At 46.8% G+C, this 27,259-nt stretch overlaps 1 protein-coding gene across 1 annotated transcript in view; it reads right to left on the bottom strand.

The window, feature by feature from the left end:
- HCN1 (hyperpolarization activated cyclic nucleotide gated potassium channel 1) overlaps window positions 1–27,259 on the bottom strand; it is a 707,178-nt gene that overhangs the window by 579,049 nt on the left and 100,870 nt on the right. The window contains exon 2 of the mRNA XM_063961843.1: window positions 7,528–7,951. Within this exon, the coding sequence (XP_063817913.1) occupies window positions 7,528–7,951 (424 nt within the window). The remainder of the gene's footprint in view (window positions 1–7,527; window positions 7,952–27,259) is intronic.

Raw genomic sequence — 27,259 nt, forward strand, 5'->3', positions numbered from 1 at the left:
TTGTACGGTGTGATTGGTGTGGCTGGTATGAGTCTTACCCGGGATTCAAAATCCTTCCTTATTGTGTACGCTCGTCCGGGCACAGTATCCTAACTGAGGCTTGGAGGAGAGTCATGGGGGGAGAAGCCAGTGCACACCAGGTAGTCCTAAAGCTTTACTTTTGTGCCCAGTCTCCTGCGGAGCCGCTAATCCCCATGGTCCTTACGGAGTTCCCAGCATTCACTACGGACTATGAGAAATAGAATTATCGGTAAGTAAATTCTTATTTTTTCGTAATTTGCTTCTTTAATATGTTACTTTATACATATTCTATTATGGCAAACAAAAATTTTAAAATTCATCCACTCGCTACTTGTGAAAAATAGCTTAGCCGTGTTTTGCATGTTGTGCCAAATTGGTAAAAAAGCAAAGATGTAAGTGGACATATCTGTAGGTGACATTATCAATTAAAGTATAACCATAGGTATGACATGAATAAGTAATATATTTCAGTCCGTCCCATAGTGCTGCTTATTGATTTTTTTGTCATTGAACAAACGGAAAAAAAGAAAAGAAAAAGAAATGACTTATATTGTGCTCTATCTATGCGACACATTGCAGCTCTTACCTTGCCAAACAACAGGCATCAGAATCCACTGTCTTCTATTTTGGTCCCAATGGTCAATTACTAATTGCAGACGCATCATACTCAGTACTGTCCCCAAGCAACGTCAGTACTGACTGGTGCAATGGGACATAGAGTTTGCATTATTAGAGTGCTCTAATTGATAAGATGTAGGCAAAAGCAAAGTAATTACATTTTGAATAATAATTTGGTAGAGAAATGTATAATGGGATTTTATTTATTTTGTTTTACTCTGATGGATATACAGTGGAAATCTTCTCAGAGCTGTCTTTCCATTGACAAACTGATCACATGATCCATCAGACATACACCTAGATTAACTCCAGTGGTGGGCTGGGCCAAGGGGCAAGGTGCTGTGAGGTTTACATTGACGAATTGAAGAAGGGGGGGTGGGTGTGCTGTGAGAGGTGGACATTGAAGGAGCTGGGGAAGTGCTGTGAGGTGCACATTGGGGAAAGGAGAGTATATTGAAGGGGGGGGTGGTTGTGCTTTGAGATGGACATTGCACTAATGATAGAAACGCCAATGCCTATGGGTGCCAAACTCCTTAATTGTAGCTGGTGATTTCTAATTCAATATTTATTTATTTTTAAATTAATTTCTATCTATCTGTACGTCTGGTGGTGGTAAGACAGTGGGTATATTTTATTTACATTTTTCAGTAAAATATAGTTATTTATAGTACACCAGTTGAGGTGTGAAGGAGTTACACTCACCTGAAGAGAACTCAACCCCCCCTTCCCCCTTAGTACATCTCCAACCTTAACTCCACTCACACTCATCTGCTTCGCAATCTATGGCTACACTCATGGTCGGACTGGCCCACAGGGGTACAGGGGAAACCACCGGTGGGCCCCACTGCCTGGGGGCCCTCCTCCTCCTCTAGGGATCAGGTTCCAGACTGTGTTCTTGAATTATACATTATACATATGTTACCTTATACTGCACAGTACTATGATGTATTCTCTACAGTGCATTGCCAGTATTTATCTGGTACGTTATCATGCATGCACTAGCAGTATTTATATATTTGTCAAGGGGCCCAGCCCATGCACTCACTAATGGTTAGGCAAACCAATGTAGCGGCTGGCCACACCCCCTCTGTAGACTGACCACACCCCTAAACATGGGCCCCCACCACTGAATTCCCCAGTGGGCCCTTTATGCCCCAGTCCGACACTGCCTACACTCCTCTCTCTTCTCCTGTGCTGCTCACGGTGCCTGATCAACTAGGCTGCAGCCAAGTGACCCAGGACTAGGGTGGCTTTTCATGAAAAACTGCTCCAAACCCTTTAATTCAATTCTTTTAAGTAAGCAAGATCACAGTTTTCATACTTCCCATACTTATAGCCCTAGGTAGAGAAAGCGGTGCGGTGAGCTGGTAGTGTGATCAGCTCCGTGTGTCACACAAGCTGATCACTGTGTTTAAAAAATTAAAAAAAAAAAAACACACTCACCTACCCAGGGTCCAGTGATCGGTGCTCCGTGCAGGCTGCTGACAGCTCACTTTACAGCACCAGAGGTTACAGCCCCAGAGGTTACAGCTCCGATGACCGGCAGCCGTCCAGGAGCTCCAATCAATGAACCCCGGTGAATATGATCACCGGTGGGGGGTGGGTTCACCACGCGGTGGGGGTATGTGTGTTTTGCAATGGGTGGGGGGGTCGTCAGTAGTGGCAATGTTGGCTGTGGTGGAGCATGTGCAGCACATAATCGGGTTGTTATTTTTTTTACGAAGAATACCCCGATAATGCTGCGGAGTGGCATCACAAGCTCAGTCTCTGCATGCGATAATTGATACATCTGTGCAATGTAATCAATTATTGCAGTGCGGATTGGGTCGATTTAATCACATCCCATGCGCATTCCCAGATGCGGATGGTGATAAATTGGCCACTTAATGAGCGATAATAAGAATATCACTCATTGTTAAATATGCCCCATAGTTCTGTCAGAGGGGCATATGTATAAAAGCTTAGAGAGTGGTAAAGTGGAGAGAGATTTAGGGGTCTATTTACTAAGATGTGGGGAGAGATAAAGTACCAGCCAATCAGCTCCTAACTGCGATGTTACAGGCTGTGTTTGAAAAATGACAGGAGATGATTGGATGACAGTTTATCTCTCTCCACCGCTTAGTAAACAGACCCCGGAGTACTAAGCCTTGGAAAGAGTTAAAGTGAACATAGATAACATACCAGCCAATCAGTCCTAACCGCCATTTTACAGTCTGTGTTGTAAAAATGACAGTAGCTGATTGGTTGGTACTTTGGAGGTCATCCTGAGTTGATCGTAGCCCTGCAAAATTTTACAGGGCTACGCTCATGTCCATAGACATGCAGGGAGACGCCCAGCACAGGGCTATCCCGCCCCGCATGTCAGTGCCGGCCCCCCCAGCAGAAGTGCAAAAGCATCGCACAGTGGCGATGCTTTTGCACTTTAGGAGTAGCTCCCGGCCAGCGCAGCTTTAGCGTGCTGGCCGGGAGCTACTCGTCGCTCCCCGGCCTGCAGCGGCTGCGTGTGACGTCACACAGCCGCTGTGGCCCGCCCCCCCACACGGTCCGGCCACGCCTGTGTTGACCGGACTGCGCCCATGAAACGGTGGCCAAACGCCGCCGCTTCGTCCCTCCCGCCCAGCGACCGCCTTTGCCTGTCAATCAGGCAGAGGTGACCGCACTGCAGCGATGGCCTTCGGCCGTCTGGCATGCGCCGGCGCACTGCGGTGCCGGCGTATGCGCAGTTCTGACTCGATCTCACCGCTGCGATAAACTGCAGCGTGCGATCGGGTCAGAATGACCCCCTTTATCTTTCCCCACTTTATCTGTCTCCAAGCTTTGATACATGTGCTCCCTAATGAGTTATCTTGGCTGTTGTTTTATATGGGGAGCTCGAAAGGGTTCAAAGGTGAGCTACTAAATTGATTAAAGGGCTAGAGAGACTGGATTACGAGGAAAGGCTTACTAAGTTGAATACGTACACACTGGAAAAGAGACGTCTATGAGGAGACTTTATTAATGTCTTCAAATATGTAAAGGGGCACTACAAAGAGTTATCAGAGGAATTATTTATTAAAAGAATTCTGTTTAGGACACGTTGGCACTCGTTGAGGCTGGAGGGAAAAAAAATCCTTACACAATGGAGGAAAGGGTTCTTTACTGTTAAGGCAATCAGATTTTGGAATTCCTTGCCAGAGAAAGTGGTAATGGCTGACTCTGTAAATGCATTTAAAAAAGGATTGGATGAATTTCTGATTGAAAAGGATATCCAAGGTTAAAACATTTAAAATATTGACGTTGTTAATCTGGGTGTAACATGACTATAGTTGTTAACTAGTCATAATAACATTCTTCAGCAGGTACAGTAAAATCAACTCAAGTTAATACAGAATACAGGTTGGACACGATGGGCATTTTGCCTCTTTTCAACCTCAATTACTATGTTACTATGTTACTATATGTACAGTTCCTATTATGCTTTGCAAATCATTGTTTACAAAAGGAATGCTGGTAAATGTGGTTTAACAGCAACTGGAAAGCCACGTGTGTTGTGTACCTTTTTTACAAATTGTCTAAGTCTTTTTATATCTTGAGTTTCATCTTACAACGCACAGCTGAAAACAAAAAACACAGTATAATATTACCAGTGCTTAAAGTGGTCCTAGAGAGGTGGTGGAACTCACCACCCTCACCCCGGCACCCATGCAATAAAGGTATTGCCCAAAAAAAGGGGCATGGTTTCAAAAAGAAAGGGGCGTAGTCACACAATAGTAATAATGCCCACAGTAGTGGCACCCCTAATACACACCCCATAATACACAATGCCCACAGCAGTAGCACCCCTTTTACAATGCCCACAGTAGTAGTGCTCCTTATGCAAAGTCCACTGTACTGGTGGTGTAGTATGTTATGCCGGCGGTCGGGATCCCAGCGCCCAGCATACCGACCTACCCCAGTAGTAATGCCCCCAGTAGTTCAGCCCCTGTAGTTTAGCCCCATGTAGCTTGCCCCAAGTACTAATACCCGCAGGTGTTTAGCCCCTGCAGTTATGCCTCCAGTAGTAATGCCCCTGTAGTTATGCCCCCAGTAGTAATGTGCCCCTGTAGTTATGCCCCCAGTAGTAATGCGCCCCTGTAATTTGCCACCTTGTAGTTTGCTCCCAGTAGCTTGCCCCCTTGTAGTTAGCCCATGTAGTTTAGCCCCATGTAGTTTGCCCCAAGTAGTAATGCCCCCAGTAGTTTAGCCCCCTTGGAGTTTGCCCCCTTGTAGCTTAGCCCCCAGTAATAATGCCCCCAGTAGTAATGCCCCCCTGCAGTGTGCCCCCTTGTAGTTTAGCCCCCTGTAGTTTTGCCCCCAGTAGTTTAGACCCTGTAGTTATGCCCGCAGTAGTTTGCCTCAAGTAGTAATGCCTCCAGTAGTAATGCCCCTGTAGTTATGTCCCCAGTAGTAATGTGCCCCTGTAGTTTGCCCCCAGTAGTTTGCCCCCTTGTAGTTTGCCCCCAGTAGCTTGCCCCATTGTAGTTTGCCCCCAGTAGCTTGCCCCATTGTAGTTTGCCCCCCAGTAGCTTGCCCCCTTGTAGTTTGCCCCCAGTAGCTTGCCCCCTTGTACTTTGCCCCCAGTAGCTTGCCCCCTTGTAGTTTGCCCCCAGTAGCTTGCCCCCAGTAGTTAGCCCCCAGTAGCTTGCCCCCTTGTAGTTTGCCCCCAGTAGCTTGCTCCTTGTAGTTATCCCCCTGTAGCTTGCCTCCAGTAGACGCGCTGCTAATACACTCACATACTGTATGTTAAAAAAAACAAAACCCCATACTTACCAAGCCCCGCTCCCGCGTCCGACCGCAGCAGTCCTCCTGGCATCTGCTCCTCAGCACTATGAGAGAGACGTCATGACGTCTCTCCCATAGCGTGCACAGACAGAGACAGAAACCGGAGCTCAGTAGAGAGGGAGCCGGGCGCCCTCTAGTAACACAATCTCAGCGGGCGCCCGGCATCTCCCTGCGGCGCCTGGCACATATTGGGTTAGGTGAGCCGGAGAAGGCGGAACTGCATTCTGTCTCCAAGTGGAACTGACGGAACGCAGTTCCGCCCCGTGCCGGCTCACTTTAACCCCTGAATATTACAGTATATATTATGACATAACAAGAAACTAAAACAGGACTGCATGGGTCGAGAATATGAGCTGTTAACTGACAATCACATAATTATTATCCACAATTAACTAAACTGTTCACACAATTCTTGTTTAAAACCCTAAAATTGTCCAAGAGCTTAAAAAACAGATACACTCTTGAGATGGGAAGCAGTTACCGACGTCACAATACCGACAGCTGGTATCCCAATCATCCTGACAGCAGGACGCGCTAGCTTCCTGCCAGGCGCACCCGGGGGAGGGAGTGGGGGTAGGTTTACGCACTCACAAGGGAGGGTTAGGGTAGGGGGATGAGGATGGATAGGGGACTTTAGAGGGGGCTGTCGGGATTCTGATGGACGGGATGCCGCTGTCGTGGCCACGCCCCTTTTCCTATACTTTCAACGGGAGATTGGAGAGCCAGAAATCGGTACAGACCATAAAAAAAAGGTACTGTACCTGCCAAAAAGGTACAGCTGGAGGGTATGCATACACTATGCTACAATTGAACTATAAAACACAGTAGTTCTGTTTAACTACTCTACTCATACTTAGGGGCAGTGGCGGCTGGGCTGCCGTGTAGTCCAAAATTTAAATAGGGTAACGACAACAACTGCCACTCCCAACACTGCCAAACCACCAGCTGGGACTCACTGGCAGTTGGTGTCGCTCCCTTACTTGAATTTTGGACTGCACTGCAGCTCCACCACTGGAGCCGCCACTGCTTAGAGGTCAATCCAATTAGGTGTGAAGAGTGTGATTGCCATTGTTGTGGCGCTTCAACGCTGGCTGCGGCACCACATCTCGCACCCCTCGTGGACCGATTTCAGCCTCAATTCAAACAAAAATGAAGTTTTGAGCAAGCACAGCATTCCATAAAGTGAGGCTTTTACTAAGAACACTGGGACATAAGCTGAAATATTGTAGCAACTATGAGCACAGTAGTGTACAGTATGTTTTTGAACTCAAAAGTATCTGCTAAATGCAGTAGTGTCCAAATGGGGACCAGGCCTGTCAGGAGGCAAGACTGGGTCCCGCACATGGGTCCTGCACCTACTTGGAGATGTTGCCTGGTAGAGAATTTGCAATGGGGAGTGGACACAGCTTCCTGTACTGGGCACGTAAAGATGTCATCATGGCCCTGGCTAGATGTTGACGAAAAGTATATTGGTACGTACTTGCTACCCCTGGGCTGCAGATGCAACTGCTTGCTACTAAATAAAACAAATAATAAGATGGGGAGAGGGACTGTGCCAAAACTTGGTCAATCTTATTTTTTTTTTGCTATTCAATTTTTGGATTGATTGGCAAATAACTGCCACGATCGTACCAAATAAATGCTTTTTCCGAGCTAAATGTCAGTGTCACCTGTACTAAAACTAAAAACTATTATTGGCATCTAAGTAATTATTGAGATGCATAATGCAAAAGAAGAGGACAAGTCTGAAAACTGATATACCGAATATACCAATAAAGTTAAAAAAAAAAAGAAAGAAAGGAAACAACACGCTAATATAAAAATGACATATAACAAAAAAATAACATCTTTCAATTAACATTAAACTGCGCATGGACTTAATTCGTCTCACTTTGAATTGTACAGTAACTTTCAGAATTTCACTTATCATTGTAATAACCATTGCAATATAACGATCACTTAAAACTAAAAAATTAAATAAAAAATAAAATAAAAATAAAAGATTCTAATTAAAAGCAAATGAAAAATAAAAATAAACCAACATTGCAAAACAACATTTAAGAATACATTTTAGTTCGTATCTCTTACCTCTTCCCACTGATGAATGTATCTAATTAGTCTTGAAAGTCGCAGCAGACGTAATAAACTGAGGATTTTTGTAAATCTCACAATGCGGAGAGCTCGGGCAGTCTTGTACACCTCCGAGTCCATTCCTTTCTCTACAATGAGAAAGATATAATCCACTGGGATAGAGGAGATGAAGTCAACGACGAACCAGCTCTTTAAATAACTCATCTTTATGACTTTTGGATCTAGTATTATCTCAGAATTGTCTTCAATGACAATGCCAGTTCTAAAATTCATGAATAAGTCAAATAAAAATACAGTGTCGGAGGCGACATTGAATATAATCCAGGGAGTTGTTGTCTGTTCTGTAAAGAAGGTTATCCCAACTGGTATAATGATAAGATTTCCCACCATCATAATCAGCATTACCAGGTCCCAGTAAAACCTGCAAAAAAAAACAACAAAATGCCAAAGAATTAGAACAAAGAGCCTACATCCCGCTCTTCCTCATTTAATTTGCATGATAATAACTGGAGGAAGTACTGTAATCTGCATGAATGCATTATAATGATTCATTTTCCGAAGCAATCAAAATCTGAAAGTATAGTCTTCTACATTTACATAGTCTTTGTGAATACAGCAAATTAGTGAATGTTGTTTCAGTTTAGCATCTCATTACATTATATGAAAATACTTTAATAGTAATAATGTATATATATATATATATATATATATATATTAAATTCTATTATAATTTTATATACAAGGGTTCATTCATCCTATGATTTCTCGTATATTATACAATGCCTAATTCAGATCTGATCGCAAATTTGTTAGCCAAAGGGCAAAACCATGTGCACTGCAGGGGGGGGGGGGGGGGGGGGGGGGGGGAGATGTAACATGTACAGAGAGAGTTAAATTTGGGTGGGGCGTGTTCAGACTGATGAAATCGAAATTGCAGTGTAAAATATAGCAGCCAGTATTTACCCTGCACAGAAACAAAATAACCCAACCAAATCTAACTCTCTATGCACATATTATATCTGCCCCCCCGCCCCCTGCAGTGCACATGGTTTTGCCCAGTGGCTAACAGATTTGATGCTGCAATAAGATCTGAATCACCCTCACAGTTAAGGTGCCCATACACCTTAAGATTTATCTTCCAATCTGGCTGGTTGGAACGAATATTTGGTAATGGATGGGAGTAAATGACAGTTGACCATTTGAAATGGTCAACTGTCATTTGCTCTCATTACCAGATTTTCATTCCAACCACTCAGATTGGAAGATAAATCTTAAGGTATATGGGCACCTTTAGAGTTATCACTCATCCAGGATCCCTACGGACAGTCCAGCAAAGAGAAGCTCTGTCCGGAGTCCAGATGCTTGATCACCCCCTGTGATAAAAGTCCACAAACTCTGTTTGGGCATGGCGCCACAGTGGTGCTGGATGATCCGCTCTTCTTGGGCCTGGACAGTCTCATTCTGAGCCAGCCTCCAGCTCCAAGATAAATTGGGGTTCCAGGCCCCACTGATGAAGAATGACTCCATCCAATCACAAGCAGCTGTGTAAATGCATTACAGCCGATATTGCATTATGTTAGCTGGACAACTGAGGGATAAGCATTATGTAATACTACTTGCAAAGTTGAGGTTGGCTGGGCAACATATCTGCCACTCAGAAAGCAATTCCCACTGTAATGAGGCTACTAATGAATTGTTTTGTCCACAAGCCACTTGGGACTACAATAATATAATTTCCACTGGGAGAGCCTGTAGAATGTGTAAAACAGTATTTATATGAAACCACTTTTTAAAACTAGCTGCATGTGTGTGTGTTAAACCCAGATGTGCAATTATTTGTACACCCCTCTCCCCAAAGCTAGCAAGAATCTTGATTTATACACAATAGAATGCTGAGGAGCAAAGGGGTTTTGAAATGTTTTGTGTTGAACAGCATACAGTATATTGACTTTGTCATCTTTCATTAAAGGCAGCACAAAGCCAGTGTGACCAATCACAGCGCAGAATGATAAAATAATACGCGTGTTACCAATACATGCATCCTTCTTGAAACCGTGACTCTTCCTTCCTTTTGTTTGCATAGAATGAGACTAGCACTAGGTAAGCATTGCCAGAAATGTACTTATTTATTTATGGGTTTTGTTTTGTTGACATTTGCTGATACATTGGAGATGATGTATAATAACATGCTGTACAACTAGTGCAGAGCTTCTAAATCTACTTCTGCCAGTCCACTGTTTTTGTGTGGGTAGACGGCTCACTGCAAATCCAGGTGGAAGAGACCTTTCCATACAGTATTTTCACACAACTGCTAGATACACATTTGCAGCTATGAATACAGGGGGTAAATCAGACCTGATCGCAGCAGCAAATTTGTTAGCAGTTGGGCAAAACCATGGGGGTAATTCCGAGTTGATCGCAGCAGCAAATTTGTTAGCAGTTGGGCAAAACCATGTGCACTGCAGGTGTGGCAGATATAACATTTGGAGAGAGAGTTAGATTTGGGTGGGTTGTGTTCAAACTGAAATCTAAATTGCAGTGTAAAAATAAAGCAGCCAGTATTTACCCTGCACAGAAACAAAATAACCCACCCAAATCTAACTCTCTCTGCAAATGTTATATCTGCCCGTCCTGCTGTGCACATGGTTTTACCCAACTGCTAACAAATTTGATGCTGCGATCAACTCGGAATTACCCCCCATGTGCACTGCAGGGGGGACAGATATAACATGTACAGAGAGAGTTGGATTTGGGTGGGTTATATTGTTTCTGTGCAGAGTAAATAATGGCTGCTTTATTTTTACACTGCAATTTAGAGTTCAGTTTGAACACAACCCACCCAAATCTAACTCTATCTGCACATGTTATATCTGCCCTCCCCCCCCCCCCCCCCCCCCCCGCAGTGCACATGGTTTTGCCCATCTGCTAACAAATTTGCTGCTACAATCAGGTCTGAATTACCCCCACATTTGCAATTTGCATACATCCATGAATTGGGCCCACAGTACACTGAACATTGGGGGTGATTCAGAGCTGTTGCACGTCTACGATCAGATTCTCTGACATGCAGGGTGACGCCCAGCACAGGGCTAGTCCGCCCTGCATGTCTGGCCCTACCCCTACCCCCTCACCCCCACCCCCTGCACAGGTGCGAAAGCATTGCATGGAGGCAATGCTTTCGCACCCGCCAAGTAGTTCCACACCCAAGCAGCGGTCCGCAGAAGTCTGTGTTGTCCGGACCGTGCCCCCCCAACGCCATTCTAGGCGCGCACGTGCAGGGCACCTGCTGCACGTGCGCACTCCTCAAAAGGCTTCAGAGTGCGATCGCTGCCTCTGAATTAGGCCCATTATTCACTGTGTGGCCGAAGAACCCCCCCCAAGCCACATGGTTAATGGCCGTGGTGGCACTGAAGGAGTTAACTATCTCTAAAAAGGACAATTGGTGCTTGCCACCAATTTTTTAATGTGTTGGTGGCGTTAGGCGCCACTCATGTAAACTATGTTTTTAAAATATGTATTTTAGGCACTCTGAGACGTTGCAGTCCCGGACCTCTCCAGCGGCTGAGGCGATGTGTGTTAGACCCCGGTATGCTGTGTCGATGGAGAGGGGAGATGCTGCGCCGCCCGCAGGGGGGACCAGGCTATCCAGCTCCCTGTGTGGTGGGTAAAGGAGGCTGCATGGTGCTGCGGCTGGGAGACTGGGACCAGGGGGCTGTTGTGCCACACTGTGGGATTGGGGGCGTCAGCTGGGCTATGTGGTACACCGAGGCCTTGGACCCGGGGGATGCGGTGAGGAAACGGGGGTGAGCGCGCACATGGGTGGACCGGGATAGCCGCCTCTCTGCGCGGCGCTGGTTAACCCCCCCCCCAAAGGGGAAGCAGAGTCACTGCTGCGAGACTGGGGTAGCCTGTTGCAAACTTGTACACCCTGGTGCTCTGCACTGGCCAGGGATAGATTCACAGCAAAACAAGGCTGCAGGCTGTGCATAAGGGAGCACAGAAAGTCATGAAAATACAAATAAATGTAATTTAACAGTGTATGTGTGGAACTGAGATGGGGAAAGCAGATCCCCAGCTGCAGTGCAGGCTATGGACAGAGCTTGTTGCAGAGCACAGTCTCAGTTTATAGTTAGATCAATGAGGCCTGGGAATGCACACTGTGTAAGCCTGCTGCATGAGACACGCTTATGGTGTGAATTATGTGAAGTGTATTTTAAAATATAATTTAAAGTGAAATGCACTTACTTGATACTGATTGTGTTGCAGAGGTATCTAGGGCTTGGTATAGGCAGCTGGAATCCCCCCCAGTCCTCTCCCACAAAAATGGATTGCCTTCCCAAATAGCCTCCAAGCTGGGAGCTGCATGGCAGAGGGAAGAATCAGCTTTTCAACCAGCTGAAAATTTTCCTGGAGCTCCATAGAGCTCCCCCTTGGTGGGCAGGGAACCCTTCCAGGGGATCGGGGCTGCCCATCTCTGTTACTCAGTTTCAGGCTAGAGATGGTGAGCTGGGTCCCTTGGCAGATTCCCGGAAGAAGTTTTCGGAGGGAAACTTTTTTCCTCACAGACTGAAAGGCACTGGGGAGTGGCTAATTCCACAGGAGGGCAGCAGCCCAAAGGAATAACCACTCCCCACTGTCCATAGGGGACAATAGTAACTGTGCATGTGTCCAAGGCATGCACAGCATATGCAAGAAGTCATTAGTCAGAGAGAACAGGGAGAGCTGACCCACTCTGGTATGGTGTGTTGAATTGGGATAAAAGGAAGCCTGCGAGCCTCAGAAAACGCTATTCCATCTCACTTTATTTTGCTGTAAACATCGTATTGTATGCTGCTCCCCTGACAACAGGGAGGGTCCTTCTCAGGACTTGATTTGAGCAATAAACATCTTTGCCTCAAGAAGACGGATTCATCTTGTGACAAGCAGGTATACGCCAAACGTAGCCCCATTCTTTGCCTGTCCTGGTACTAGCCTAGCGTCTCCAAGTTCTGTCTTCTACCGTGCAGCGGCCTGGTCAGTGACAAGTTGGAGGTAGCCAATGCCAACTTGGAGGTGTGCCAGCAGCGGATCGACGCATACACAGTAGCAAGCGGTTTGCAAGGTGCCGACAGTAGGAGCCTGAGCAGAAACGTGGTTCCATATGCCCCAGAAATAAGGAGCCTGGTTGTGACAACATTGTACCACCCACTGCGCAGTGGGTGGAGTCAGTGGTCCCCTGTGACCCAATCCGTGACCGCAGAACGCAGCCAGTGAGGGCGAGAAAGGCACACTGATATTACAAAAAGGTGCAAATCTGCCCTGAAACTACAGCTCACAAATATGCCTGCTGCAAATCAGCAACAGTAGTGCCTACCTCCGCTCAATATCGCAACAATAAGAAATTCTGTAACACCGCCATGTATCATCAAACACATGCAGGAGAGCCCGTCCCTGGAATGTGTAAAAGTAAAGTGATCCCTTTACTTTCATTTATCAGGAACGGCCACGGCCAGTGGAGGGTGTCGGGGAGGGATCCCTCTCCTGGTATTTTTGGCTGAGTGTGGCCTATAAGTATACTTACCATACTATCCTTTTAAACTGGAACACTCATTAAATGTACAGGATCTGTGGCTGTCTGACTTCAAGCCTGCATTTCAGCTGATTTTAATCAGCCACAGTGACAGAACATGTGTAATTTATGAGCGCCCCGGTATAAAGGGATGGTAATGTAAGCCTACCTATAGGCTATAATGGCTAACTGTACAACTGGTAAATTCGACAGTAAAGCAGTCACCATAGAAACCTACAGGAGCTGCTTTTGCAATTGTAAATGGGGGACCCCAGCAGATATTTTAGAAATCTACTCCGGCCCCCCATACATTAATTCGAGGAACACTTAACATTTGCGTGTACCCTGCAAATATTAGTTGATACGTAGAACCCTAAATATGGTGATTATTTTGTGGACCAGTTTAGTAGCAAGTCTTTCAGAGAATATATCCAATCTGATCCAGTTTAATAATCATGTGTTCTTTGCAGATTCTGTAATACAGGTTGAGTATCCCTTATCCAAAATGCTTGGGACCCGAGGTATTTTGGATATCGGATTTTTACGTATTTTGGAATAATTGCATACCATAATGAGATATCATGGTGATGGGACCCAAGTCTAAGCACAGAATGCATTTATGTTTCATATACACCTTATACACACAGCCTGAAGGTCATTTTAGCCAATATTTTTTATAACTTTGTGCATTGAACAAAGTGTGTCTACATTCACACAATTAATTTACGTTTCATATACACCTTATACACACATCCTGAAGGTCATTTAATGCAATATTTTTAATAACTTTGTGTATTAAACAAAGTTTGTGTACATTGAGCCATCAAAAAACAAAGGTTTCACTATCTCATTCTCACTCAAAAAAGTCTGTATTTCGGAATATTCCGTATTTCGGAATATTTGGATATGGGATACTCAACCTGTACTAGTTGATTACTCATGGCTTACATTCTCTGGAACAAACATCAACAGATATTTTTAAAGCAAATTATATTTTTGTACTAATTACTAGAGATGAGCGCCTGAAATTTTTCGGGTTTTGTGTTTTGGTTTTGGGTTCGGTTCCGCGGCCGTGTTTTGGGTTCGAACGCGTTTTGGCAAAACCTCACCGAATTATTTTTGTCGGATTCGGGTGTGTTTTGGATTCGGGTGTTTTTTTCAAAAAACCCTAAAAAACAGCTTAAATCATAGAATTTGGGGGTAATTTTGATCCCAAAGTATTATTAACCTCAAAAAACATAATTTACACTCATTTTCAGCCTATTCTGAACACATCACACCTCACAATATTATTTTTAGTCCTAAAATTTGCACCGAGGTCGCTGTGTGAGTAAGATAAGCGACCCTAGTGGCCGACACAAACACCGGGCCCATCTAGGAGTGGCACTGCAGTGTCACGCAGGATGTCCCTTCCAAAAAACCCTCCCCAATCAGCACATGATGCAAAGAAAAAGAAAAGAAAAAAGAGGTGCAAGATGGAATTATCCTTGGGCCCTCCCACCCACCCTTATGTTGTATAAACAAAACAGGACATGCACACTTTAACCAACCCATCATTTCAGTGACAGGGTCTGCCACACGACTGTGACTGATATGACGGGTTGGTTTGGACCCCCCCCAAAAAAGAAGCAATTAATCTCTCCTTGCACAAACTGGCTCTACAGAGGCAAGATGTCCACCTCATCTTCACCCTCCGATATATCACCGTGTACATCCCCCTCCTCACAGATTATCAATTCGTCCCCACTGGAATCCACCATCTCAGCTCCCTGTGTACTTTGTGGAGGCAATTGCTGCTGGTCAATGTCTCCGCGGAGGAATTGATTATAATTAATTTTAATGAACATCATCTTCTCCACATTTTCTGGATGTAACCTCGTACGCCGATTGCTGACAAGGTGAGCGGCGGCACTAAACACTCTTTCGGAGTACACACTTGTGGGAGGGCAACTTAGGTAGAATAAAGCCAGTTTGTGCAAGGGCCTCCAAATTGCCTCTTTTTCCTGCCAGTATAAGTACGGACTGTGTGACGTGCCTACTTGGATGCGGTCACTCATATAATCCTCCACCATTCTATCAATGTTGAGAGAATCATATGCAGTGACAGTAGACGACATGTCCGTAATCGTTGTCAGGTCCTTCAGTCCGGACCAGATGTCAGCATCAGCAGTCGCTCCAGACTGCCCTGCATCACCGCCAGCGGGTGGGCTCGGAATTCTGAGCCTTTTCCTCGCACCCCCAGTTGCGGGAGAATGTGAAGGAGGAGATGTTGACAGGTCGCGTTCCGCTTGACTTGACAATTTTGTCACCAGCAGGTCTTTCAACCCCAGCAGACCTGTGTCTGCCGGAAAGAGAGATCCAAGGTAGGCTTTAAATCTAGGATCGAGCACGGTGGCCAAAATGTAGTGCTCTGATTTCAACAGATTGACCACCCGTGAATCCTTGTTAAGCGAATTAAGGGCTGCATCCACAAGTCCCACATGCCTAGCGGAATCGCTCCGTGTTAGCTCCTTCTTCAATGCCTCCAGCTTCTTCTGCAAAAGCCTGATGAGGGGAATGACCTGACTCAGGCTGGCAGTGTCTGAACTGACTTCACGTGTGGCAAGTTCAAAGGGCATCAGAACCTTGCACAACGTTGAAATCATTCTCCACTGCACTTGAGACAGGTGCATTCCACCTACTATATCGTGCTCAATTGTATAGGCTTGAATGGCCTTTTGCTGCTCCTCCAACCTCTGAAGCATATAGAGGGTTGAATTCCACCTCGTTACCACTTCTTGCTTCAGATGATGGCAGGGCAGGTTCAGTAGTTTTTGGTGGTGCTCCAGTTTTCTGTACGTGGTGCCTGTACGCCGAAAGTGTCCCGCAATTCTTCTGGCCACCGACAGCATCTCTTGCACGCCCCTGTCGTTTTTTAAAAAATTCTGCACCACCAAATTCAAGGTATGTGCAAAACATGGGACGTGCTGGAATTGGCCCAGATTTAATGCACACACAATATTGCTGGCGTTGTCCGATGCCACAAATCCACAGGAGAGTCCAATTGGGGTAAGCCATTCCGCGATGATCTTCCTCAGTTGCCGTAAGAGGTTTTCAGCTGTGTGCGTATTCTGGAAAGCGGTGATACAAAGCGTAGCCTGCCTAGGAAAGAGTTGGCGTTTGCGAGATGCTGCTACTGGTGCCGCCGCTGCTGTTCTTGCGGCGGGAGTCCATACATCTACCCAGTGGGCTGTCACAGTCATATAGTCCTGACCCTGCCCTGCTCCACTTGTCCACATGTCCGTGGTTAAGTGGACATTGGGTACAGCTGCATTTTTTAGGACACTGGTGACTCTTTTTCTGAGGTCTGTGTACATTTTCGGTATCGCCTGCCTAGAGAAATGGAACCTAGATGGTATTTGGTACCGGGGACACAGTACCTCCAACAAGTCTCTAGTTGGCTCTGCAGTAATGATGGATACCGGAACCACGTTTCTCACCACCCAGGATGCCAAGGCCTCAGTTATCCGCTTTGCAGTAGGATGACTGCTGTGATATTTCATCTTCCTCGCAAAGGACTGTTGAACAGTCAATTGCTTACTGGAAGTAGTACAAGTGGGCTTACGACTTCCCCTCTGGGATGACCATCGACTCCCAGCGGCAACAACAGCAGCGCCAGCAGCAGTAGGCGTTACACGCAAGGATGCATCGGAGGAATCCCAGGCAGGAGAGGACTCGTCAGACTTGCCAGTGACATGGCCTGCAGGACTATTGGCATTCCTGGGGAAGGAGGAAATTGACACTGAGGGAGTTGGTGGGGTGGTTTGCGTGAGCTTGGTTACAAGAGGAAGGGATTTACTGGTCAGTGGACTGCTTCCGCTGTCACCCAAAGTTTTTGAACTTGTCACTGACTTATTATGAATGCGCTGCAGGTGACGTATAAGGGAGGATGTTCCGAGGTGGTTAACGTCCTTACCCCTACTTATTACAGCTTGACAAAGGGAACACACGGCTTGACACCTGTTGTCCGCAGAACACACGGCTTGACACCTGTTGTCCGCATTTCTGGTGAAATACCTCCACACCGAAGAGCTGATTTTTTTGGTATTTTCACCTGGCATGTCAACGGCCATATTCCTCCCACGGACAACAGGTGTCTCCCCGGGTGCCTGACTTAAACAAACCACCTCACCATCAGAATCCTCCTGGTCAATTTCCTCCCCAGCGCCAGCAACACCCATATCCTCCTCATCCTGGTGTACTTCAACACTGACATCTTCAATCTGACTATCAGGAACTGGACTGCGGGTGCTCCTTCCAGCACTTGCAGGGGGCGTGCAAATGGTGGAAGGCGCATGCTCTTCACCTCCAGTGTTGGGAAGGTCAGGCATCGCAACCGACACAATTGGACTCTCCTTGTGGATTTGGGATTTCGAAGAACGCACAGTTCTTTGCGGTGCTTTTGCCAGCTTGAGTCTTTTCAGTTTTCTAGCGAGAGGCTGAGTGCTTCCATCCTCATGTGAAGCTGAACCACTAGCCATGAACATAGGCCAGGGCCTCAGCCGTTCCTTGCCACTCCGTGTGGTAAATGGCATATTGGCAAGTTTACGCTTCTCCTCCGACAATTTTATTTTAGGTTTTGGAGTCCTTTTTTTTCTGATATTTGGTGTTTTGGATTTGACATGCTCTGTACTATGACATTGGGCATCGGCCTTGGCAGACGACGTTGCTGGCATTTCATCGTCTCGGCCATGACTAGTGGCAGCAGCTTCAGCACGAGGTGGAAGTGGATCTTGATCTTTCCCTAATTTTGGAACCTCAACTTTTTTGTTCTCCATATTTTATAGGCAGAACTAAAAGGCACCTCAGGTAAACAATGGAGATGGATGGATTGGATACTAGTATTGGATACCTGCCGACTGCCGACACAGAGGTAGCCACAGCCGTGAACTACCGCACTGTACACTGGTTGATAAAGAGATAGTAGTATACTCGTAACAACTAGTATGACACTATGACGACGGTATAAAGAATGAAAAAAAAAACACGGTTAGGTGGTATATATTATAATAATAATACAATTATGGATGGACGGACTGCCTGCCGACTGCCGACACAGAGGTAGCCACAGCCGTGAACTACCGCACTGTACACTGGTTGATAAAGAGATAGTAGTATACTCGTAACAACTAGTATGACACTATGACGACGGTATAAAGAATGAAAAAAAAACCACGGTTAGGTGGTATATATTATAATAATAATACAATTATGGATGGACGGACTGCCTGCCGACTGCCGACACAGAGGTAGCCACAGCCGTGAACTACCGCACTGTACACTGGTTGATAAAGAGATAGTAGTATACTCGTAACAACTAGTATGACACTATGACGACGGTATAAAGAATGAAAAAAAAACCACGGTTAGGTGGTATATATTATAATAATAATACAATTATGGATGGACGGACTGCCTGCCGACTGCCGACACAGAGGTAGCCACAGCCGTGAACTACCGCACTGTACACTGGTTGATAAAGAGATAGTAGTATACTCGTAACAACTAGTATGACACTATGACGACGGTATAAAGAATGAAAAAAAAACCACGGTTAGGTGGTATATATTATAATAATAATACAATTATGGATGGACGGACTGCCTGCCGACTGCCGACACAGAGGTAGCCACAGCCGTGAACTACCGCACTGTACACTGGTTGATAAAGAGATAGTAGTATACTCGTAACAACTAGTATGACACTATGACGACGGTATAAAGAATGAAAAAAAAACCACGGTTAGGTGGTATATATTATAATAATAATACAATTATGGATGGACGGACTGCCTGCCGACTGCCGACACAGAGGTAGCCACAGCCGTGAACTACCGCACTGTACACTGGTTGATAAAGAGATAGTAGTATACTCGTAACAACTAGTATGACACTATGACGACGGTATAAAGAATGAAAAAAAAACCACGGTTAGGTGGTATATATTATAATAATAATACAATTATGGATGGACGGACTGCCTGCCGACTGCCGACACAGAGGTAGCCACAGCCGTGAACTACCGCACTGTACACTGGTTGATAAAGAGATAGTAGTATACTCGTAACAACTAGTATGACACTATGACGACGGTATAAAGAATGAAAAAAAAACCACGGTTAGGTGGTATATATTATAATAATAATACAATTATGGATGGACGGACTGCCTGCCGACTGCCGACACAGAGGTAGCCACAGCCGTGAACTACCGCACTGTACACTGGTTGATAAAGAGATAGTAGTATACTCGTAACAACTAGTATGACACTATGACGACGGTATAAAGAATGAAAAAAAAACCACGGTTAGGTGGTATATATTATAATAATAATACAATTATGGATGGACGGACTGCCTGCCGACTGCCGACACAGAGGTAGCCACAGCCGTGAACTACCGCACTGTACACTGGTTGATAAAGAGATAGTAGTATACTCGTAACAACTAGTATGACACTATGACGGTATAAAGAATGAAAAAAAAACCACGGTTAGGTGGTATATATTATAATAATAATACAATTATGGATGGACGGACTGCCTGCCGACTGCCGACACAGAGGTAGCCACAGCCGTGAACTACCGCACTGTACACTGGTTGATAAAGAGATAGTAGTATACTCGTAACAACTAGTATGACACTATGACGACGGTATAAAGAAAGAAAAAAAAATACCACGGTTAGGTGGTATATATTGTAATACAATTATGGATGGACGGACTGCCTGCCGAGTTCCGACTGCCGACACAGAGGTAGCCACAGCCGTGAACTACCGCACTGTACTGTGTCTGCTGCTAATATAGACTGGTTGATAAAGAGATAGTATACAATACATACAACAATATACTACTATACTGGTGGTCAGGCACTGGTCACCACTAGTCACACTGGCAGTGGCACTCCTGCAGCAAAAGTGTGCACTGTTTAATTTTAAATTAATATAATATTATGTACTCCTGGGGGCTCCTGCTATAACAACCTGCAGTGCTCCCCAGTCTCCCCCACAATTATTATAAGCTTTGCCTTTTATACATTGATGTGCAGCACACTGGGCTGAGCTGAGTGCACACAGACTGAGTCACACTGTGTGACTGGCTGCTGCTGTGTATCGTTTTTTTTCAGGCAGAGAACGGATATAGCAGAGAACGGATATATTAAAATAAATAAAAGTTAACTAACAACAACTGCACTGGTCACTGTGGTAAACTCTGTCTGACTCTGCACAATCTCTCTCTCTCTTCTAATCTAATTTCTAATGGAGAGGACGCCAGCCACGTCCTCTCCCTATCAATCTCAATGCACGTGTGAAAATGGCGGCGACGCGCGGCTCCTTATATAGAATCCGAGTCTCGCGAGAATCCGACAGCGTCATGATGACGTTCGGGCGCGCTCGGGTTAACCGAGCAAGGCGGGAGGATCCGAGTCTGCTCGGACCCGTGAAAAAAACATGAAGTTCGTGCGGGTTCGGTTTCAGAGAAACCGAACCCGCTCATCTCTACTAATTACTGAACTAACAAGAAAATAATCTGGTGCCTGTAGAGCAGGCATGTGGTTTATTCATCACAGTATTCTAACCAGACAACACTTGCATACCTCCCAACTTTTCATTTGTAGAAAGAGGGACACACGTGCGGCGCACGAAAGGGGGCGTGACCTAATAAAAGGGTGTGTGGCTTCATGGGAGGACCCGCGATCGCGAGCCACGCCCCATTTTCATCACTGAGGGGGCATGCCCAGCGCTCTGTGAGCCCCTGGCATGCCCCCTCTCCCTCTGACTCCAGTGAATAGACGATGTGCGCATGCGTACAGCGTCTATTCACCGCTGCTCTGCTAAGCAGGGCAGCGAGCGCATGAGCCTCCCCACTGCGGTCCGCGGGTGGGACAGCGGGACAGTCCCCAAAAAATGGGACTGTCCCGCGAAAATCGGGACAGTTGGGAAGTATGCACTTGTATTGATCACTAAACCAATGGTTCCCAAACTCGGCGGTCATCAAAGCCCCCTAATGGTCCATGTTTGAAGGATATCCATTCTTAAGCAAAGTGACTTAATTAGTACCTGAATAAGTTTGATTACACCATCTTTGCACAAGCATGGATATCCTTAAAACCTGGACTGCTAAGGTGTGTACACATACCTCCCAACTGTTCCGATTTTGTCCTGCGATGGGGGGGGGGGGGGCAGTTGGGAGATCCCTCCTGTCGCTCGCTCTGAGCAGAGCAGCGGTGAATAGATGCTATGCGCACAGTGTCTATTCTCCGACAAAGAGGGACAGGGGGCATGGCCAGCAGCTCACTGAGCAGGGTCCATGCCCCCAGAGTGACAAAAACAGGGGCGATCGCGGCACTTGCTGCGATGCCACGCCCCTTCTATGAGGTTACTCCTCTTTTGATAAGGCCACGCCCCTAATTTCGGACGGCCGCCTGTCCCTCCTCATCTGGCACAGAAGTTGGGAGGTATGCGTACACACTGGCTGATATATCAGCCATTCTATTGAACAGCCGATATATTGCGGGCCTGTTGGCCAGTGTGTACCAATGATATGTCTGTGAACAGCATCGTTTTCTCAGACATATTGCGTCGACCCTGCAGTACACACGTCGCATCGTTCTGTGTGTACGGGCAGTCGTACACTTCCTGCAGTAGCCGCCAGTGATTGACGGCTCAACTGGACGGGCGCATATAAATGCCCGTCCGGTTTGTGACTTCATTCACGACGGATCGGGCAGTGTGTGTGCACAACAGACTGCCTGATCCGGCTATAGATATATCTGCAGATCCTTTGATTTGCAGGTAAATCTACCAGTGTGTACCCAGCATCAGGGTGCCAGTGGAAACCCTGCACCAATCCACAGTAATGGTTACTCAAGACAGGTGTGAAACATACACACACATGCAGGGTTTGGAGGACCTGGAGAAAACAGGAAGTCTGTGTGGACTGTGCTCTGTTGATTGAAGAAATCATCTGGTAAGAAATGTATTTTCAGTTGAGTAACCATGACATCGTTAGTAATTAAAATGCTTTCACCGGAATACAGAGTGGCAATTATCGTCGTTAGACAAGTTTTCTGTGCACCGAGCGCAGAGTGATTTCAGCCATCTTCCAAAACCTGATTGCAAATACTATTTAGCATGCGCCTGTTGCTGCAGACTGCACTCTTGAAATGTCATAAATTATGCAAAGAATGGTTACGATTTTCGGAATAGGATTTAAAAATAACATATGCTAATTTATTTTATATAACTGCCTGCTACAGCTAAAAGACAGAAGGGGGTTTTCCAAACTGGAATGTACAGACACAGCATTGGTTTCCTGGGATTTCATGTATTTATATTTGTGCATTTGGTCTGGATTTCTGGATTATTCATGTGTGTACACAAAAGTAATTGCAATTTTCTAGTCTACGGAACTGCTAATTTTATCAAGTGAAGCTGCCGTCCAGGAATGAAAAGTGACACCCATCGGAGTCATCTCAAACTCATTTGCAATTGCGTATACATTCACAAGCCTATACGCAAATACAAGGAACGTCTGAGCTAAGGGTTGGTCTATAGCAGGCCTGACAAACCTGTGGCTCTTCAGCTGTTGTAAAAACTACACATCCCAGCATGCATTGCCACAGTTTTAGTAATTCCTAATAGCAAAACTGTGTCAAGGCATAATGGCACTTGTAGTTTTACAACAGCTGGAGGGCTACAGGTTGGCCAGACCTGGTCTATGGCTACACAGACTGGACAAAGCAGTATCGAAGCAGGCACCATGTTTTTGCACTTACGAGCTTGCAACCGATGGCAGATACATGCCCCCCAAAATGGCCATGACACTCCAGCGTTTTTCCAACCACTCCCAATAACCGCTCCGTTAACACCTTCAAACGGTGGGTAAGAGACAGAGAATTTGTAGTCCAACAGGATTATATGCAGTGACAGGAGAATGGTCGATGGTGTGAAAAGCAGCAATGAGATCAAGGAGGTTTAAAATCGAAAAGTGGCCTTCGGATTTAGAGGACTGGCAGTCATTTGCAGTAGGTAGAATACTTTTGTCATCAAGGAGAACCAGTTGGTTTCCCTCCATCGATGGCACAGCATAATAAAAAAAAAATTCTTTCCCCCAGGGTGCTGGGACAAGGAGAATAGCCCCACCCCCATGGTCTGATTGGCCCATGGGCCAGTCAAAGAAAAGGGATGACCATGAAACCATCGATGATCATCTATTGCACAGCAGGCTGCCATTGATAGCCACGGGAAATATCGCCATGGATGGTAACCACACCATTGGTCATCCCTAATTTGCAGCTCAGAGACCAAAGTTTTATTTGTATAGCGTCTGTGAAGACCACATCATGGCAGTCATAGGAGTTTAGTCAGGTCATCTAGAGACAGCAAAGCATCCCATATATTTGTAAGTAACAGATTGGAGCTGGGAGGGTAAATCTAGTCCAGATTAGCCTCTCTGAGGACAGGTATTACCCCAGGTTGCTTAAGGAGAGCGCAAACTGGGAGAGGACGGAAAATAACTAATTAGCTAATAGTGTTTCCAGTGACACTAACTGTATATTGATGTGCCAGCGCTTATTGTGATGCCGGACTGCCAGACCTATAAATATGCATTTTAAATAGGAGGCCTTAGACAAATATAATGTTCAGTCATGTGCTCATGGAAAATGTGCAATGTCATTAAAAGATTAAAACTGATAGACCATACACATGATTAGCAGGCAATCCCTTCATCCTCTCATTCCCCCTTAACTGTTTAATCACAGCAGTTTGACAAAGGTGCTTTAATGAGTGCTGTGAGTCATGCCTGCACATGTCTGCGTTTCTGCTATTAAAGAACATTGGGTTCATATTGGCATGTGCATTAAAGATGTGTAGTTATGCATACCTCCCAACATGACCCTCTCCAGGAGGGACACAATGCTCTGCTTCTGGTCTTTTCTCTTAATTTATGATTGCCGGCACCTGTGTTGAACAGGACAATGGATAGGAAAGGTGTTTCAGCACAGGTGATGGCAATCATAAATAAAGAGGGAAGTCCAGGAGAAGAGCATTCTGTCCCTCCTGGAGAGAGTCATGTTGGTAGGTATGATTATGTATGTGCACAAGTAAGATAGGAGTGTACCTCATCCATATGCAGACTGAGGCAGACTACAACCCCCATATCTAGAGGCGTAACTAGGGTGAGGCGAGCACCGCCATCATTGCGCCACCGAACAAGACTCGTGATGCTCGGCGGCGATTCTGCAGCAGCAGCAGCTCCCAGCCTCCCACTTTGCCAGGTTTGCTGCCGGAAGCATGCCCGGGATGCCAGCATCATGCTCCCTGAGCTTCTACCTGGCCTCACCGTCCCTGCCTGCTCGCGCTGTGTGCTGAGATACAATGTGGTGGGGAGATGATGGTGTGCTGAGAGATACGGGGGGAGATAATGGTGTGCTGAGAGATGATGGTGTGTGCTGAGAGATGCTGGGGGGATGATGGTGTGTGCTGAGAGATGCAGGGGGAGATGATGGTGTGTGCTGAGAGATGCAGGGGGAGATGATGGTGTGTGCTGAGAGATGCAGGGGGAGATGATGGTGTGCTGAGAGATGCAGGGGGGATGATGGTGTGTGCTGAGAGATGCAGGGGGAGATGATGGTGTCCTGAGAGATGCAGGGGGAGATGATGGTGTGCTGAGAGATGCAGGGGGAGATGATGGTGTGTGCTGAGAGATGCAGGGGGAGATGATGGTATGTGCTGAGAGATGCAGGGGGAGATGATGGTGTGCTGAGAGATGCAGGGGGAGATGATGGTGTGCTGAGAGATGCAGGGGGGATGATGGTGTGTGCTGAGAGATGCAGGGGGAGATGATGGTGTGCTGAGAGATGCAGGGGGAGATAATGGTGTGCTGAGAGATGTAGGGGAGATGAGAGATGCAGGGGGAGATGATGGTGTGTGCTGAGAGATGCAGGGGGATATGATGGTGTGCTGAGAGATGCAGGGGGAGATGATGGTGTGTGCTGAGAGATGCAGGGGGATATGATGGTGTGCTGAGAGATGCAGGGGGAGATGATGGTGTGCTGAGAGATGCAGGGGGAGATGATGGTTTGCTGAGAGATGCAGGGGGGGATGATGGTGTGCTGAGAGATGCAGGGGGGATGATGGTGTGTGCTGAGAGATGCAGGGGGGATGATGGTGTGCTGAGAGATGCAGGGGGAGATGATGGTGTGCTGAGAGATGCAGGGGAGATGATGGTGTGCTGAGAGATGCAGGGGGTGATGATGGTGTGTGCTGAGAGATGCAGGGGGAGATGATGGTGTGTGCTGAGAGATGCAGGGGGAGATGATGGTGTGTGCTGAGAGATGCAGGGGGAGATGATGGTGTGCTGAGAGATGCAGGGGGAGATTATGGTGTGTGCTGAGAGATGCAGGTGGAGATGATGGTGTGCTGAGAGATGCAGGTGGAGATGATGGTGTGCTGAGAGATGCAGGGGGAGATGATGGTGTGCTGAGAGATGCAGGGGGGGATGATGGTGTGCTGAGAGATGCAGGGGGGATGATGGTGTGTGCTGAGAGATGCAGGGGGGGGGGTGATGGTGTGCTGAGAGATGCAGGGGAGATGATGGTGTGCTGAGAGATGCAGGGGGAGATGATGGCGTGTGCTGAGAGATGCAGGGGGAGATGATGGTGTGTGCTGAGAGATGCAGGGGGAGATGATGGTGTGTGCTGAGAGATGCAGGGGGAGATGATGGTGTGTGCTGAGAGATGCAGGGGGAGATGATGGTGTGTGCTGAGAGATGCAGGGGGAGATGATGGTGTGTGCTGAGAGATGCAGGGGGGATGATGGTGTGGGCTGAGAGATGCAGGGGGAGATGATGGTGTGTGCTGAGAGATGCAGGGGGAGATGATGGTGTGTGCTGAGAGAAAATGTGGTGGGGAGATGATGGTGTGCTGAGAGATGCAGGGGTAGATGATGGTGTGCTGAGAGATGCAGGGGGAGATGATGGTGTGTGCTGAGAGATGCAGGGGGAGATGATGGTGTGCTGAGAGATGCAGGGGGAGATGATGGTGTGTGCTGAGAGATGCAGGGGGAGATGATGGTGTGTGCTGAGAGATGCAGGGGGACATGATGGTGTGCTGAGAGATGCAGGGGGAAATGATGGTGTGTGCTGAGAGATGCAGGGGGAGATGATGGTGTGTGCTGAGAAATGCAGGGGGAGATGATGGTGTGTGCTGAGAGATGCAGGGGGACATGATGGTGTGCTGAGAGATGCAGGGGGAATTGATGGTGTGTGCTGAGAGATGCAGGGGGAGATGATGGTGTGTGCTGAGAGATGCAGGGGGAGATGATGGTGTGTGCTGAGAGATGCAGGGGGACATGATGGTGTGCTGAGAGATGCAGGGGGAAATGATGGTGTGTGCTGAGAGATGCAGGGGGAGATGATGGTGTGTGCTGAAAGAAAATGTGGTGGGGAGATGATGGTGTGCTGAGAGATGCAGGGGGGATGATGGTGTGCTGAGAGATGCAGGGGGAGATGATGGTGTGTGCTGAGAGATGCAGGGGGAGATGATGGTGTGCTGAGAGATGCAGGGGGAGATGATGGTGTGCTGAGAGACGCAGGGGGAGATGATGGTGTGCTGAGAGATGCAGGGGAGATGATGGGGTGCTGAGAGATGCAGGGGGAGATGATGGTGTGCTGAGAGATGCAGGGGAGATGATGGGGTGCTGAGAGATGCAGGGGGAGATGATGGTGTGCTGAGAGATGCAGGGGGAGATGATGGTGTGCTGAGAGATGCAGGGGGAGATGATGGTGTGCTGAGAGATGCAGGGGGAGATGATGGTGTGCTGAGAGATGCAGGGGGAGATGATGGTGTGTGTGCTGAGAGATGCAGGGGAAGATGATGGTGTGTGCTAAGAGATGCAGGGGGAGATGATGGTGTGTGCTGAGAGATGCAGGGGAGATGATGGTGTGTGCTGAGAGATGCAGGGGAGATGATGGTGTGTGCTGAGAGATGCTGGGGAGATGATGGTGTGCTGAGAGATGCAGGGGAGATGATGGTGTGTGCTGAGAGATGCTGGGGAGATGATGGTGTGCTGAGAGATGCAGGGGGAGATGATTGTGATGTTAGGTTATTAGAATGCTTATATTTGTAGACACTCCCTTACT

This window comes from Pseudophryne corroboree, chromosome 1, assembly GCF_028390025.1.
Source record: "Pseudophryne corroboree isolate aPseCor3 chromosome 1, aPseCor3.hap2, whole genome shotgun sequence".
NCBI classification, from domain to species: Eukaryota; Metazoa; Chordata; class Amphibia; order Anura; family Myobatrachidae; genus Pseudophryne; species Pseudophryne corroboree.